The sequence below is a fragment of the Notamacropus eugenii genome, chromosome 4, assembly GCF_028372415.1.
Source record: "Notamacropus eugenii isolate mMacEug1 chromosome 4, mMacEug1.pri_v2, whole genome shotgun sequence".
In the NCBI taxonomy this organism is placed as follows: Eukaryota; Metazoa; Chordata; class Mammalia; order Diprotodontia; family Macropodidae; genus Notamacropus; species Notamacropus eugenii.
In genome coordinates, this window is record NC_092875.1 from 233,937,172 (window position 1) to 233,955,517 (window position 18,346).

The window sequence follows — 18,346 nt, forward strand, 5'->3', positions numbered from 1 at the left end:
TTCACTACTTTAATTAAATGGATCCCTTCATCTTTGTTAGAAATGACTGAATTAAGAAGGTTGCAGTAACAATTATTAATAGTAAATATGACAAAAATTTCTGGCTGAAGGAGGAACACCTGATAATCTAATTACCTGAATATGTCCTGTAAGAAGATATTATTCTCTCCCCCCAATTTTCACTTGTATGTCCTGGTTCTGAATCTATAGAATGAGAAGAGACAGAAGAAAAGAAAAAAGCACACGGCGGAAAATGAAGTATATGACAAACTGACATTTTTTTTTTTTTTAAGAAAAAGAAGTCCACCTAGTCAAAGAATTATTTTTCTTTAATTAGGATAAATCAAAAGGAATTCACCAGTATATTCCTAAAACACACTTGAAACAGGTCTGGAAATAGTTAATGATCTTAAGATTTCCTCAAGTGAACTTTGTTTTAAATTGATAAAAGAAACTGACTGACTGAAATGAGATATTATCTATTGAGTGAAGAAACAAAAGGCAGATGCTCATTAAAAAATGAGTCATTTACTTTCATACTGGTGAGCAAGAAAGCTGATTACTTTAAGAGTACTGGTAAGCAAAGTCAACATTCAAATGTCACTGCATTTCTATCACTGAAGTATACAAGAAATAATGAGAAATTACTGTTCTAAGAATATAACTGAGTTACTTCTTCTGTTCTAGGTATAGAAAAAATGCTTTGCACTTTGATGGTATAATTACACTGAACTCTACCTAAGACTTCCCTAAGCCAGATTAGGAAACATTAGTTAAGATCTAGAATTTGAAACCGCCCAGAACAATAAACCAACAGGTGCAAAATGGAGATCAGATCAGGATGACTCTGGGCATATTTAAAACTGATATTTTGCTTATAGACAATGATGTGAACTTGTAATCATAAATGATATTCTCACCTTAAATGTTGTAAAATGCTTTAAGGAAGCATTATCAATTGAGTCAAGTGTCATTTTCACTCTATGAGTGACAAAAGGGAATGTATGTGGTAAACGGCAATTTGGAAAATCATACAATCCCTAAATGCTACTTTAAATTCTGATAAGAGGTCTAGAAGTCGAGTATTATTAACTAAAAGTATCTGTTAGTTAATAATTCTGCTGCTCCAAAACTGGAAATGTACAACGTTAGATAAACACAAAAAATGTGATTTACACTATGCATGTTCATGTTAAATGCTTTTCAACATCTGGCCTTCAACAATATATTTGAAAATATTTCAAGACAATTATTTGCTTATGGAATTTTGATTTGTACATTTAAACAACTTTTCCTTTTTAAAAATATCAATTTAAGGAAAACTTTATGTTACATTTTATCAGATTGAATGCAATAGAGACAAAATTAATACAAAAGTCTAATACAGAATATTTCATATGATTCTAAGACAAATGAATGAGAAAAACAAGTGGATAAGAAACAAAAAATTAAGGCAGTAAATTTAGTGAGCTATTAAATTGCTCAACAGACAATTAAAATAAATTAAGTAAAACTGTCCTTTTAATAGGAAGCTGATAGTATTAAAGGTACTGCAGAGTCTATTGTATAATCTTTTATTTTCTCAGAAGTCATGCATTATCTAATGCTTACCATCTAAAGATCAATGTCAAATATCTTTAGCTTCACACACAGGAATATAGTTCTATATGCCTCAATGCTCTCTCAGCATGTAGAATAAATACTATCACTGATGTTTATAGCAACGATTCTGAATCATACAGGAAAAAGATAATAGACTCAAAATATTCTGTTTAAAACAAAAGGAAAAGAAAACTCCATGCAAAATGGCACTCTGTGCAAAATGTCCAGCCCTGGCTGCCTGGCACTTGGAGGAGCAGGACCTGAACAGAAGTCCGGGGCAGAATTCCCAGCAGGGAGGGTCCCAGATCCCTCAACCCACAAGCAACAAAGAAAGCTCCAACAGTCAGTGTGGAAGGGCTTTCCTATCTGGGAGAGAGAGGAGCACTGGCCCCAGGAAGCAGCAGAGGTGGCGGCAGCAGCAGTGGGTGACAGGCGGCCACAGTGGCCCCGTAAGCAGCCTAGGTCCAATGTATATCAGCTCAGCTTAAAGCCCCTGGGGGAATTGAGCAGCTGTCTGAATCACAGCCCTTAGTATCAGGCCCGCACCCAGCTAAAGCCCCTGGGGGAATTGAGCAGCTGGTCTGAATCTCAGCCTTCAGGACTGTACTGGGGGGAGGAGGAGCACTAGGACCCTCCTCTTGACAAAGCATTCAGAAGTCAAGTAACTGGCTGGGAAAATGCCCAAAAAATGCAGAAAAAAAAAATATAAGGCCATAGAAGGTTACTTTCTTGGTGAACAGGTGTTTCCTTCCATCCTTTCAGAGGAAGAACAATTCATACTGTCAGAGGAAGTCAAGGCATCTGCATCCAGCATCTCCAAAATGAATATGCAATGGGTTAACATCATAGAAGAGCTTGAAAAGTGAGTCAATAGCTTGCTAAAGGAGAACCAAAAAAAAGCTGAGGAAAATAACACCTTTAAAAATAGGCTAACTCAATTGGAAAGAGATGTCCAAAAAGCAAATGAGGAGAAGGAGGCTTTAAAAAGCAGAGTTAGCCAAATGGAAAAGAAGTTTCAAAAGCTCACTGAAAAAAATAATTCTTTAAAAAAGAGAGTGGAGTTCAGGGAAGCTAATTACTATGAGATAAACCAAGAAGTTAAAAAACAAAACCAAAAGATTGAAAAAATAGATGATAATGTAAAACTTCTCAATGGAAAAACAACTGACCTGGAAAACAGATCCAGGAGGGAAAAATCTAAAAATTATGGGACTACCTGAAAGCCATGAACAAAAAAAGAGCCTAGACACTATCTTTCATGAAATTATCAAAGAAAATTACCCTGACATTCTAGAACTTGAGGGCAAAATAAATATTGAAAGATTCCACCCACCTCCTGAAAAAGACCTGAAAAGCCAAATTTCAGAGTTCCCAGGTCAAGGAGAAAATATTGCAAGTAGCTAGAAGGAAACAATTGGAGTACTGTGGAAATACCATCAGGATAACACAGGATCTGGCAGCTTCTACATTAAGGGATCGAAGGGCTTGGAACAGGATATTCCAGAAGTCAAAGGAACTGGGATTAAAACCAAGAATCACCTACACCCAGCAAAACTGAGTATAATACTTCAAGGGAATAAATGCTCATTCAATAAAATAGAGGACTTTTAAGCATTCATGAGGATAAGGACAGAACGGAATAGAAAATTTCACTTTCAAAATAAGAATCAAGAGAAGCAAGAAAAGGTAAACAGGAAAGAGATATCATAAAGGACTTTTTAAAGCTGAACTGCTTACATTCCCACATGAAAAGATAATATTTGCAACTCTTGAAACTTTTCTCAGTATTTGGGTAGGTGGAAGGATTATACACACACACATACACACACACACACACATACACACTCATACAGAGAGTATAGGTTGAGTTGAATCAGAAGAGATGATGTCCATAAAAGAAATGAAATTAAGAAAAATCTTATTCAGTGGAGGAGAAAAGGGAGGAGGTGAAAGGGGAAAAGTGAAGCTTACTCTCTTCACATATGACTTAAGGAGGGAATAACATGCTCACTCAATTTGGTATGAGAATCTGTCTTACACTACAGGAAAGTAGGGGAGAAGGGACAAGTGGGGTAAAGGGGATGATAAAAGGGAGGGCAAATAGGAAGAGGGAGTAATTAGAAGTAAACACTTTTGGGAAGGGACAAGGTCAAATGAGAGAATAGGAAAAAAGGGGGGGGGGACAGGGTAGGATGGAGGGAAATATAGTTAGTCCTACACAACATGACTATTATGGAAGTCTTTTGGAAGACGACATATATATAAGCCTGTATTGAATTGCTTGCCTTCTCAGGGGGATGGGTAGGGAGGGAGGGAGAGAGAGAAGTTGGAATTCAAAATATTAGAAACAAATGTTGAGAATTATTATTGCATATAACTGGGAAATAAGAAATACAGGCAATGGGATACAGAAACTTATCTTGCCCTACAAGAAAAGAGAGAAGATGGGGATAAGGGAAGGGTGGGGTGTGATAGAAGGGAGGATACATTCAGGGAAGGGGTAATCAGAATCCAAGGTATTATGGGTAGGGGGAGGGGAGAGATGGGGAGAAAAATTGGAACTCAAAATTTTGTGGAAATGAATGTTGAAAACTAAAAACAAACAAATAAATAAAAGAAAATTGGAAAACTTTGGGGGAAAGATTAAAAAAATTAGAGACAATCTAAAAAGCTGAAACAAGTCAGATTAAAATAACTAAGTAATTTGTCAAATAATCAGCTACAATCAAGTTGCCAACATATACTTAGAAAATAAATAAAAATAGAAGTAGGAAGTGAAACATACATTTCAATAGCTACTATTAGTGGTAGCTAGTTCTTAACTACTTAGCATTAGAACCTGGGTACTTTCACGGGTAAGTAGTGTGGCAGGTAACATAACAATGAGATGAAGTCTATCCTGTTAGCTGTAACTTTATATATGTGTATTTTTAATAACAAAAATAGATGTATTTTCCTTAAATATATGAGCCATATTATGAGACATTCATGCCACTTCCATTTGTGAAACATAATGTGAAACACATATATATGTATATATGTATATATACATATATATGAAAACAGATGATTGATATACATATATAAACAGATGCTACAATTGCTTTTAACACCTTTGCCTACAAGACTCATTTGGTTCCCAATTCAGCAACCTTTCATTGAAAAAATACATTGTATACATATCACTTTCCTTCCTCCTCTTGGCCTTTAAAGCTCTTGCTTTAAAAAGTCTTGCTCAGTTTTGTGCTGTGAACCTTTTATAAAGATGATCAAGTGCTCCAAAAATCTCTTTTCATTTTCAAATTTAATAGGGTTATTTTTTTTCATCAATGTGATGGGCAAAGTAGATGGCAGAAAATCTTTCCACTTTGTAGTGGGCTCTGGTCACATCATTGGCAGTGGCATCTATCTCAACTATAACCAGATTTTTTTTTATGCTTGTACTTCTCCCGCCAATTTGTACGCTTGTACTTCTTCGGCTTTTTCTGCTTATATGTGGTACAGAATGCAATGAGGATATTAGTCATGGGGTCCATCAAAATGGAGTCAAATATCTTACCCACAACGATCTTTATAGGCTCTTTGTTGGTTTTTGTCACAGACTGAGATTCGATGATTGAGTTTAGTTTTTGTTTTCAGAAAGCCAATACAAAGTCCCTAAGTACATTTTAATCAAATTCCTCTGATTCCATGGTATACTTCTGAAAATCAAGTAAGAGAAGTGGAGGAAAAATTGGGAAGAGAAATGAGAGCAATGCATGAAAATTATGAAAAGTGAGACAACAGCTTGCTAAAGGAGACCCCCAAAAAATACTGAAGAAAATAACACCTTTAAAAATAGGCTAACTCAACTGGCAAAAGAGATCAAAAAAGCCAATGAGGAGAAGAATGCTTTAAAAAGCAGATTTAGCCAAATGGAAAGGGAGGTTCAAAAGCTCACTGAAGAAAACAGTTCTTTAAAAATTAAAATGGAGCAGATGGAAGCTAATGACTGTATGAGAAACAAGCTACAAAACCAAACCAAAAGAATGTAAAAATAGAAGATAAGATGATGAAATATCTCATCAGAAAAACAACTGACCTGATCCAGGACAGACAATTTAAAAATTATGGGACTACCTGAAAGCCATGATGAAAAAAGAGCCTAGACATGATTGTTCATGAAATTATCAAGTAAAACTGCCCTGATATTGTGGAACTAGAGGGCAAAATAAATATTGAAAGACTCCACCGATCACCTCCTGAAAGAGATCCCAAAAGAAAAACTCCTAGGAATATTGTAGCTAAATTCCAGAGTTACCAGGTCAAGGAGAAAATACTGCAATCAGCTAGAAAGAAACAATCTGAGTACTGTGGAAACACAATCAAGATAACACAGGATCTGGCAGCTTCTATATTAAGGGATCAAAGGGCTTGGAATAGGATATTACAGAAGTCAAAGGAACTAGGACTAAAACCAAGAATCACCTACCCAGAAAAACTGAGTATAATATTTCAGGAGGAAAAATGGTCATTCAGTGATATAGAGGACTTTCAAGCATTCTTGATGAAAAGACCAGAACTGAATAGAAAATTTGACTTTCAAACACAGGAAAGAAGAGATGCATGAAAAGGTAAACAGGAAAGAGAAGTCTTAAAGAACTTTTTCAAGTTGAAATTTTTTTCTGGCTGCATCACGACAAACTTTCTAGAACTTATTTTTAAGAATTTTACAACTACATTGTTGTAAGTATGATGGAATTTGTAGTCTTCCCTCATCTTGTTAGTGGTATCCTGATATAGCTGGTAAGCTTTGTCAGCAGCACCTTTGAAGATATCAATGATAATGACATCACAATTCCTAAACTTGTAAAACTAAATCCTTTTCAGTCACAAAGGTATCAAAGTCGTCATCATGCAGGACCAGGATTTCATTGTCTTCCGTTACTCTGGAATCATCTTCTTCAGCTTCATCTTCCTCCTCCCTCTTCCTTTTCATCTTTCATCTTTAGTAAAACAAAACTCACCCACTTTATAGCACTCTCCAGCATCAGCAGCTAGGCCAGACCCAGGAGGAGGAACAACAGGCAGGTTGGGGGCTCTCACTGGGGCAACTACTGCCAAACAGGCCAGGTGTGATTACTTTGTTTGGCTGCTCCTCTTCTAACCTCTCTTTTCCAGACTCTGCAGGTTCTAGCTTTGGCTCATTCTCAGGCACACCCTAAGCCTCTCCCCTTTACTCAACTGTAAATTAAAAAAAAAAAAATGCTGTCAATAACTAATGAACAGATTGTAGACATGGGAGAATTGATGACCATGAAGAAGCAGTAAACTATTCCTTCAAAAGAAAGCAATTTGAATTGGAGCTAGTTAATAAAGGGAAAACTTTTTGAAAACAAAGTGATAAAAGGAAACATAAGTCAAATCATCTTAAGAATAAAAAGTAATACTAGAAGTGGGTCAATCAGCTGAGAAATACTTTTCTTGTTAGAAAAAAGACATGGTTTTATGCAGACCATTGGCATCATTCACGTCAAACTGTGCTTTCCTTTTTGACTTCAGGATATAAACAGAGTCAGGAAAGTTAGTTGCAGGGGAGCCAAAGGAAATGGTAAGGTCATATTTTTAATTACCCCTAATACAATGAACAGGTTCAATAGCTTGGTTGAGACTATGATCAGTCAACCAACAAGCATTTATTAAAGGTACATAATGTACCAGGCACTGTGCTAAATCCTAGGGATACAAATACAGTGAAGGAAGGGAATCTCTTGGCAAATAAGAAAAGTAAACAACAAGGGCTTTTGATGGCATCCTGCCCTGAAACTTAGAGCACTGGAGTCGAGACACCACACCCAGAGAACTTTCAATTCAAAAGTCTCTGGTGAAATTAAAAGTACTCTTTGTAAGCCTGGAGAAAAATCAGAGTTGAATTCAGAGGCAATTGGTAAAATAGTGAAGAGGAAGGTACCAAATAATGTTAAGAATCATTATATCTAATAGCTTGTTTTCTAATTTGATCTTTAGGACAGTATTCTTCACTTAGATGTTGTTTCAAGAAAAATTAATTTTCCTGTTTTTCTTGTTTAAAGGATAATAACAGAAAAGGCTGCTAAGCTCTACACTAATGACATAAGTGAAAAGTTTGGCTACTTGAATCATAAGGCCCTAAAAAACCCAACATTCCCAAATGACGGTTATAGATTCTAATGCCTTGTACTCTTAAACCTGTAAGTATTAGTAAATGTCACAACCCCAGTACAAATGCTTAATTTAGCAAGTAGGATGAATTATCACAGATAATCATGAATTAATGCTAAAGCTATGAAATACCATATGTAAAGTTTTTAGATGCAATACTGACTAGACTGAAAAAAGAGTTATGATTCACATACTCATATGAAGGACAGTTTCTAATGGAATTTCAGAGGAAGACAGATACAAAGTTTCTAGAGGTAAGAAGGACTAGGTGGAAAGGCTGAGATTCATGAATTCTTATCACCCAAGAAAGTTTCTAATAGAGTGCCACAGTGAGATAGTATCCACGGTACTGTTCTATTCTATATTTTCATTAAAGGCTTGAATGAAAGCAGAAATAGCATATTTTCCAAATTTGCACAAGACACAAACCTAGGAGGGTTAGCTACCATAGTGCATGACAGAATCAGGATTCAAAAGGACATTAGCAGAACAGAAAAATTCGACTATGTAATAAAACTAAATTTTATAGGCATGAAATTTGTTTAAAAAAATAAGCTGTACAGTTGCAATAATTGGAAGACAACTAGAAAGCAACCATTATGACAACAAAGACCTAGAAGTTTTACAGCTCAATATCATTTAAAAGTGTGATTTAGCATCCAAAAAAGCTTATATCATCTTAGGTTATATTAAAAGGATCCTAATATTCATACCAAGGGAGAGAATAGTTCTGTTATTTAATCATACCTGGAGTATTATGTTCATTCCAAGCTGAAGAAGAAACTGAGAAGAGACTAGGAAACTTAGTCTGAAGAAACAAAATTGCCTTCTCTACCTTACCTCAACACAGTAGCAATCTTCAAATATTTGAAGAGCCTGTTTGTTTCTAACAGGCAGAAGTAAAACCCGTGGGGAGAAGTTATAGGGAGACAGATTTTGACTCAATACAAGAAAAAAGTTTACAAATAATTAGAACAATTCTAGAGTGGAATGAAAGGTACATGTGTCTACTCTGAAATTAGTGGATTTTGTGATTATGAATATTTTGTAAAATTAAAGGTTAATCCTCTAACATAAGCAACACTAATGGCTGAAGAGTAACATTTGCTCTAAGTTTTTTACAATAAAAAACAAAGGAATGATTTTAAAAGTTAAATTTTTGGCCAAGGGAGACAAATATTTAATTACTTTGAAAAGTATGAAGGACCTTTAAGATGGTATTTTTTATTATCAGTAAGGCATTGAGCATCTTTGGATAGCATTTTCCTATACAACTGTAAATTTTGAAAACAATAAAATAAGGGAATTGGACAAGGTGGCTTTTAAGGTCCCTTGCAACTCTAGGTCTAAGTTTTTAAATTTTATTTTTTACACAGTTTCTTTATGTTAATATAATACTTTTATAGACTTTAGAAATTACTGCTGGAATATTAAATGGCTTTTGTTGGCTGACTTTTGTTATCACTGTTTACCTTACTCTACCTCTCAATACTGATAGTTTTGTTCAATTCATTTTTATCCTTCAAAAGAACTACTAAAACTTTTGTCATTAAGTTGTGACCGTATCTTTGGAGGAATAAAATATGAAACAACACAAATTGCTTTGTAAATTAACTGGAAATTCTGGTTAACTGGAACCCTGAAAAATTATGAAGTGAGCAAAGTCTGTCTTTAGTATATTCCATTGTCATTTTTAGCACTCTCTATTTCCAAGGCATTTTGAGATTTCATATTATCATGGCTTCTTAGATCACATAGAAGAAAGGTATTAAATATTCATCCTTCACGCTATACCTCTGCATGTACTTTTGATCCTCTCCTCCTATCTTCTCCAAGAACTTGTCCCTTAACTTATTCCTTTCTCAAATCTTTAATCAAAAAGCAATCATTTATTAAATGGTGACAATGCACCAGGAACTGTTTTAAGATCTAAGGATACAAAACTAAAGAATGAAACAATCCCTACTTGCAATGAGCTTACATTCTAATTGAGAGACAAATACATATAAAAACATATACACTATGAATATAAAATGAATGTAAATATATACAAAGGACTTAAATATAATACAGTTTTAGAGGAAGGACACTAGCAACTGAGAGTAGAGGGAAAATCAGGAAAAGATTATGCAAAGGATGATTCTTTTTTTTAAAAATTAATTAATTAATTTCACTTTTAACATTCATTTTCACAGAATTTTTGGGCTCCAAATTTTCTCCCCCCTTGTCCCCTCCCCCCACCCCAAAACACCAAGCATTCCAATTGACCCCATCACCACTCCTCTCTCCTCCATCATTCCTCTCTGCCCTTGTCTCCATCCTCTCCTCTGTCCTGTTATGCCAAATAACTTTCTATACCCCTTTACCTGTATTTCTTATTTCCTAGCAGCAAGAACAGTATTTGACAGTTATTCCTAAAACTTTGAGTTCCAACTTCTTTTCCTCCCTCCCTCCCCTCCCCCTCCCTTTGGAAGGCAAGCGATTCAATATAGGCCAAATCTGTGTAGTTTTGCAAATGACTTCCATAATAGTCGTGTTGTATAAGACTAACTATATTTCCCTCCATCCTATCCTGCTTCCAATTACTTCTATTCTCTCTTTTGATCCTGTCCCTCCCTATGAGTGTCGACCTCAAATTGTACCCTCCTCCTCATGCCCTCCTTTCCATCGTCCCGCCCACACTGTTTATCCCCTTGTCCCCCACCTTTCTGTATTGTAAGATAGGTTTTCATACCAAAATGAGTGTGCGTTTTATTCCTTCACAAAGGATGATTCTTGAACTACATCTTAAATGAAGAGAGAGATTCTACGCAGCAGAGGTAAGAAGAGAGTGCATTCTACCCATAGGGTATGGCACAAAGAGGGGGACAGAGAATCTTATGTGAGGAATAGAAAGAAGGCTTGGTTTCACTGTAAAACAGTACAGGAAGAGTTCAATGAATTTCCCATGACCTATCTATCACCTCAGATAACCACAAGAATTCCATTCCTACCTTCATGAACTGTGGAATTCCTTTATCTGATCATAATCTGTGGCATTTCACCTTCCCACTACCTTACAACCTCTTTAGGGGCAGCTAGGTGGTGCAGTGGATAGAGCAACAGTGCAGGAGTCAGGAGGACCTGAGTTCAAATGTCACCTCAGACACTTGACACTCACTAGCTGTGTGACCTTGGGCAAGTCACTTAACCCCAATTGCCTCATCCTGGGTCATCTCCAGTCATCCTGATGAATATCTGGTCACTTGATTCAGGTGGTTCTGGAGGAGAAGTGAGGCTGGTGACCTGCACAGCCCTAACTCAAAAAACAAAGTCAAGTGCAAGTCACGTCATTATTTCTCTGATGGCATGGTCTTCTTTGGCAACCAAGGACGGATGGATGAACGAACACACACATGAAAACACACACACACAAACACACCCACCCACACACAGCCCATCTTTTTAACCCTGTTCTTCTTACAATGATCTCCAGATCCTCTACCCCTCAGTTCTTACCTAGACCACCACTCAAGCACTGCCTCCACTCTGCCCTTTTCTATATCAAACCCTTGGAGAACTAGTTCAACTCCAAAAAATCCTATACTTTCCAGTTGCTTGTTCCTTATTGTAAAGCACTGATAATGCTTTGCCAAGCCTCAATTTTGGATTACTCCCACAGTCAGCTCCTATTCATGGGCTGCTGAAGAAAGCTGAAGATGCTGACTGGGTCCGCAACAAATTTATGTTACATAATCTCAAGTGGATTTTCATTGTTGGAATTAAATCCTTTTATATCTCCCTAACTGATTCACCATCCCACTCAAACCTTGCATGGTACCCCCTGCCCTCATCATCTCACCTGAGAGAATCTTGCTTCATTTTACTGAAAAAATTGAGACCATTCACTGAGACCTCTCTCTTCTTCCCTCCCCCACCCCACATCTTTCAGAAGTCTTTCCCTATTATGTCCTCATATCCCTGACTCACATGAAGTGTGAGTGCCCCTTCTCTTTGCCAAGACAAACCCCCTCTACATGTACAAGCGATCCCATCCATTCATCTTTTCCTGAAGACTGCCCTTTCTATCATCCCCACTTTGCGCTTTCCATTAGCAACCCTGCATGGTTCCTATTCCAACATTGTGCCCCATTTCAGCATTAGATGAACACTGGAAATTGCAGCACCATGCTGACTGACTCAGTTTTTGCTACCTAACAGTTACCTCTCCCCTCTGATCAGAAGGGTAGAGCACATCTTCCAAAGTTTTCCTTCATAATTTATACTTTTCAGGTAACTCTCCACTCTCCATCAGCAGCTCTGCTTGGTTTTAAATCCATGAGACATCAAACACCCTGGTGGTACTGCCCCCTTTCCACTTTTCTGCTTCTTTTTCTGGGTGTTGTTTTCCATCACTAAATTGCTCCTTGAGGGCAGATTGTCTTTCTTTTTCGGATTTGTATCAGATGCACATAGTATGTACTTAATAAATATTTGTTGAAATGAATTCATTAACCTTTATTCTTTTCCTGTCTTTTGACTACTTCCCACAAACACTCTCAGGTCTCCCTAATCCTCAAAAAACCTGTACCTGAGCTGCATACTTCCACTCACTATCAGTTTATATCCTTTCTTTTCGTGGTTCAATTCCCTGTACCTGTGTACAATTGGTGCATATACTTCCCTTCCTCTCACTCTCTTGTAAACCTTCCCAGTCTAGCCTCTGACTTCATCAATCAATTGAAACCACTCTCTTCAAAGTCACCAATGATTACTTAACCGTCCAATTTAATGAACTTTTCTCAGTCCTCATCCTTCCACGGGTTTACTGGCTAGATTATTCTGTCTCTGTCTGTCTTTCTCTCGCAATATGGTAGTCAGGATTATTTTATCCACCTAACTCACAAAATACTCAACTACCCAAATGGATCTGAGATTGCTTCATATGGGGAGTTTTCTCTAATTCAGATCCCAGTCTGTCCATGCCTGTCCATCCTGTGTGACTCTTAGGCCATGTTCACTCATAACTTTAGCATGGGAGACTCACCCAATGAGCTGTAGGTCTTTCTTGCTTGTAATGAATAAAAAAGAAATGAGGGGAAAAAAAAAGATCAGTTCAACAAAATTACCCAAGACATCAATTGAGTGCAACAGCATATGTACCACACTCCTACTTCAGCAAACAAAGTCGGGAAATGCATGTTCTCATCCACTGGGGCCAAGGTTGGTCATTATGATTATGCAGTGGCTTTTTTTATTCTTTCCATTTGTACTCTTGTATTAGTATATACTGTTTTCCTGACTAATGACTTCTCTCTGCATCAGTTCATGGAAGTTTTCCCAAGCTTCAATAAATTCTTCATATTCTTAGTTTCGTGTGGAGCAATAATATTCCATTATAGTTCCATATACCAGTTTGTTTAGCTTTCCCCAAACTGTGGGTATCTACTTTGTTTCCAGTGTTCTGTTACATTAAAAAAAGTTGCTATAAATATTTTGTCATAAATTGAAATATTCTGTCTTAGATCTCCTTGGACTACATGCCTTGCTGTTGGGATTTTTGGCTCAAAGCTTGCAAATATTTTAGTCACTTAAAAAAAATATTAATTCCAAATTGTTTTCCAGGTGGTTCTATCAATTCATGACTTTGTCAACAGTTAGTGCAAACTGCGTATCTATAGCCTCTCCAGAACTGATCATTCCCATCTTTTGTTATCTTTACAGATTTGCTCAGTATGAAATGAAACCTTGGTTGTTTTGATTTGCATTTCTCTTATTATTAGTGATTTGAAGTAATTTTTCACGTTATTGCTAAAGTTTGCAATTCGTTGTTTGAGAACTATTTGTTCACATCCTTTGACCAAATATTTGTCGGGGAACTGCATATTTGGTCTTGTATATTTGTATGAGTTGTTAGAGATTTCTTAAACAGATCCGTAAGTAATTTTGTAGTTTTAGACTTTTTGATACTGCTTTCCAAGATTCTTTGGAAAATTTGTCTTTTGGAGTAAATTCATTGCTTTGATTGCAACTCCTGGATGCTCAACCTAAATTAAGCTTCCTTATCTGACATTCTGGGGAAATGAAGTCAAGGTATCAAACATGTAAGAAGGACCTAAATTGAGCCATTTGAGATTGGGGGTGGGGGTCAAACCTAAAAAAATCTCCCTATCCAGGCACCCTAGGTATGTGACATCTGACTATTAGATAGAGATAGGTTACTTTATACTAATCATTCCTTACCTTCTTCTTGCTATCTTTATTTTTTTCCCCCAGATGTGGGTTTTTAGCATCATAATGTGACTCAGTCAATCACTAAGCATTTAAGTGCTGTGGAGAGAAATTCTATTCTGTGTGTTTTAGTATTAATTTGGATTATTCTAAATCCAAGCATTTTTCTCTTAAGAAAAATGTTCAAACTGACAGTTTCCTCATATCCTTGGACAGATCTTTCTAATAATATAAGTTACTCTGAGAAGAAGGATTATTTCATAATCAAGATTGAGCAATGGTTCAGAGTTTAGGTAACTGTTCAGTTGACAGTTTTCTTCATCAAACAATAGTCCCTTAAGTTTGGTAGACCCTTAAAGAATAATTTTCCTAAAACTGTTCAGCCCTTCTTAGGTTACTCCCTGCAGGGTTTCCCTTTTCCAGTTGGTCAACAGTGAATAAAAGAGAGACTTTCCTTAACTTTTCCTTAACTAAAGTATTAAAAGAGACTTCTTCCTTCTCTTAGAAGGACCATAACCCTAATCAAGGGTACAGAAAGTGAGTATAGTTTTTTAGGTGGATCATCCAAGAGCTTCTTATCCCAATTCAGTCCCCATCCTAAATGATGCAAGAAGGAATCCTTCCTGAACTATTCTGGAGAGAAATAAGCAGGATACTGTTTCAAAAATGATAGCTAAAGACTGATTGGTAGTAGTTTCTCAGATTAACTCAAAGCCTTCAAATTTATGATAATTTTTAAAGCCTTTCTTAATATTTCTAAAAAAAGATGAGGGGAAGAGGATGTTGTCAATTTTTACAATACCTATTGTGTGACAGGCTAGGTGTGCTCTGATCACAAAGACAAAAGTGAAACAGCCCCTGCCCTTGAGTGTCTTACATTCTTATTAGGGAAGATAATATGCACACATATAAATCAATTCAAATCAACAAGCAGTATTAAGCACTTACTACATTTCATATATTGTGCCATGAGCAGGAAATATAAAGATAGTAAAAAGCAGTCCCTGCCCTCAATTAGGTTACATTTTAATGGGGAAGACAAAGTACATACTGAGTAAATTAGAGGGTATCCCAGAAGGAGAGGCACTAGCAGCTGGGGAGTGGGGTGGGTAGGTGAAGCACACTGCGAAAGGCCTCATACAGAACGAAGGGTTTGAGTTGAATTTTGAAGGAAGCCAAGGAAACAGAAGGTGGAGACAAAGAGGGAGAGAATTCCAGGCTTGTGGGATAGCCAGTGAGATTCATGGATTTTTCAAGGGATTGAGTATCATATGCAAGGTACAGCAAGGAGGTAAGTATTTCTGGATTATGCAATCTAAATCTGTGCAGGGGAGCAAGGTGAATTTTGTATTTGACCCTAGGGGTAATAGGAAAATAGGATTTTATCAAGCAGGGGAATAACACTGTCAGATAGACGACCTCAGAAGATCACCTTGGCAAATGACTGGAGAATAAGCAAGACTAGAGAGAAACTTAAGTTAAGAGAGACCAACTAGAAGACAATGGTCTAAGTGTGGCAGCAGCTATCAGAAAGGGGTGAATATGTATACAACATATGTTACAAAAGTAGAAATGATAAGATTTAGCACTCAATTGGATGGGGGAAGGTGAGAAAAGAAACAAATACAAATACAAATACAAAACGGCATTTTGGGTTATCTAGGCAATGTCTTTGGCATTCAGAGTCTTTGACATTCTTGGAATTTAAAACATTTAAAATGACCTTCATAACCTAGTCTTCTCCCTTTCCAGTTTTCTTATGCCACAACATGTACTCTTTAATCCAGTGACACTGGCCTCTTGGCTGTTCCATGAACCAAAGACTGCAACTCTCAACTCTGGGCATTCTCTGTACCTATCCCTCATGCCTGGAAAGCTTTCCCTCCTCCACTCCGACTGCAGACCTGACAGGCTTCCTTTAAATCCCAACTAAAATCCCACCTTCTACAAGAAATCCCTTATAATTCCAATTCTCAATTCCTGCACAAGCTGTGTTTTTCTTTGAGGAATTGCTTATACATGTTTTGAGTCATTATTTTCTTTTGCATTTGTGTCTTCAGTGTCTCTGCTACCCATTACAGCTCATTATGGTGGGATTAGTTTTTTGTCTGCGTATTCTTCCTGATTATTTCCTGGTTTCAGACTTGATGTTTGGGGTAGGCTCTGTATACTTTTGGAGGGAAGGACTAGGCTAGTCCTTTTGCTGCTGTCTTGAGTATCGTATCATTCTAGCTTTGCAGGGACAGATCAGGCTTGGGACTCATAAGTTTTCAATACTGCCAAAGTGGTCTGATCCACGGCAAGGTCTGGTTTCCATCCCCTTGGTCTAAACTCTGCAAGTTCCTGACCTGGGTTTTGGTCTCTACAAAAGTAAACAGTTGCAAATTAGTCCCCAACAGTCAGCTGGAAAGCTCTGTTAGTTCACAGTGACAGAACTGTGGGCTCCTCTTTGGTCTGGAATTCCTACCTTGGTTGTTTCTCTGCATGCTTGGTTAGATGCTTTAATTGAGAACTAGCTCTCTTCCTGGAGTCTGAGTCACATCTTGCTGGCTTCCGAACTTCCTCCTTTCTTAGTACATTGGGGTCGTCTCTCTTAAAACATTTGGGACTGTCTATCCCTATCATAGGGAACTATGCCCTGGATCACACTTCATATTATCTCCAATGTAAATTAATTACTTAAACTTGTTTATTTCCTGTTGTGGAATTTTTCTAATACTTTGTTAGCAACTATCTTATTTTGCATCTCAATTATCAAAATATTAACAAAAATTAGACACAATACAGTTTAAATTATTTTAAAAAAATTTTTTCCCCTGATTAAAAAAAATTACCAACAATTTTAAAGAAAAGACATGAGAATTTCACTTAATCTAAAGACTTAAGGGGGAAGGTTTTTTTTATTTGCTCTTGGACACTTATTTATGCATAAAGATATGCTCTTTGAAACATGAAATCCAACAGAATAGTAATTATCATTGTTGTAAGAAAACAGAACATGAAATTAATGGTAAAAAAGACTAAGTTATGCAAAGGGATTCTGGGGTAAATATGAGAAAGAGTAGGTACCAAATATATAGCATTTAAAATAGTTTTCTGGGGCAGTAAACATATAGTTAATAGTACTTAAGGGGTTTCTCTGGATCTCTTTGCCTTTTTTTCCTTCTCTTTATCATCTAGCTGTAGTTACAGCAGAAAAATGTTACTCTTCAATAGATTTAGTGTGATTTCACTGATGTCTGTATGAGTTCTAATGGTGCAGACTGACATCCATCCAAATCTTATCATCCTATGTGATTCTTGTCTATTATCCTCTCATATACAATCCAAAGAGGATCCCACGCAATATGCTAGGGGCCTTCCTCTAAGTCTTTTAATATTACATGAATAAGAGTATAGCAAGAGACCTGTTATTATCTATTATTTCTCAGTCTTGCTACATATACATCTCTTTTAAGGATATCTTTTACACCATTTCTAAGCATATAAAATTCATGGTTGCACCCTATTGACACACACTATTACATCCACTCATTGTCTTCTGAGTGACCTGCAATTTTTATTCTTTGAATATTGTATTATTCCATGATTTACACATACTTCTGTTGTTAAAAAAAATGTACATTGTTGTTTCAGGAAGAAATTTGAAATTGTTGAGAGTGCTATGTAATTTCTCATATAAAATCAAGGTGACTCTGCTTTGTTGTTCAGTTATTCTTCAGTTATGTCCAACTCTTTGTGATCCTGTTTGGGGTTTTCTTGGCAGATAGCAGAATGGTTTGCCATTTGCTTCTCCTGATCATTTTACAGATGAGAAACTGAGGCAAATATGCATAAGTGACTTGCCCAGGATCACATAGCTACTGAGTGTCTGAGACAGGATTTGAATCAATGAAGATAATTGTACCCAGAGGCCTATCCACTGTGCCACCTAGCTGTCTTATGACTCTCCTCTTTCTGCTCAATTTTATATCCAGCTCACTGTTGACCTCTATTATCTGTATTAAGGACCAGGTCAATCAGCTGTCTATCCAAGTATATATCATAGTCTAGATAACAGGTTTTTTTTTTTTTTTATCCATTTGGTTTTCCTCTATAAACTGTTAGACTATACTTTGAGTAACTGTAGAACTTGTTCTGGAGGCTGTGTGACCTATTTTGAGGCTTGTTGAAATAAGCACAATGTAATACACAAATGAACATTTAAAACTATAATCTGCTATAGAATATCATTTTGTGAATGGTAACCTAATATTTTAATTTCTAATATTTCTCTCTAATCTTAAGAATGTTGATGCTCCTATGATATGTATAAATTATCCTCAAAGATTTTGCAGTAATTTTGTAGGAATTC

General features: G+C 36.6%; 1 protein-coding gene across 5 annotated transcripts in view; it reads right to left on the minus strand.

Annotated features, from left to right (window-relative positions):
• Nucleotides 1-18,346, minus strand: part of ANKRD12 (ankyrin repeat domain 12) — a 204,654-nt gene that overhangs the window by 84,971 nt on the left and 101,337 nt on the right. For 3 of the 5 annotated variants that reach the window (XM_072604244.1, XM_072604245.1, XM_072604246.1), the window contains one exon: nucleotides 136-204. The exons of the other annotated variants lie outside the window; for them this stretch is intronic. In XM_072604244.1, coding sequence (XP_072460345.1) covers nucleotides 136-204 — 69 coding nt within the window. The remainder of the gene's footprint in view (nucleotides 1-135; nucleotides 205-18,346) is intronic. 5 annotated transcript variants of the gene reach the window in all.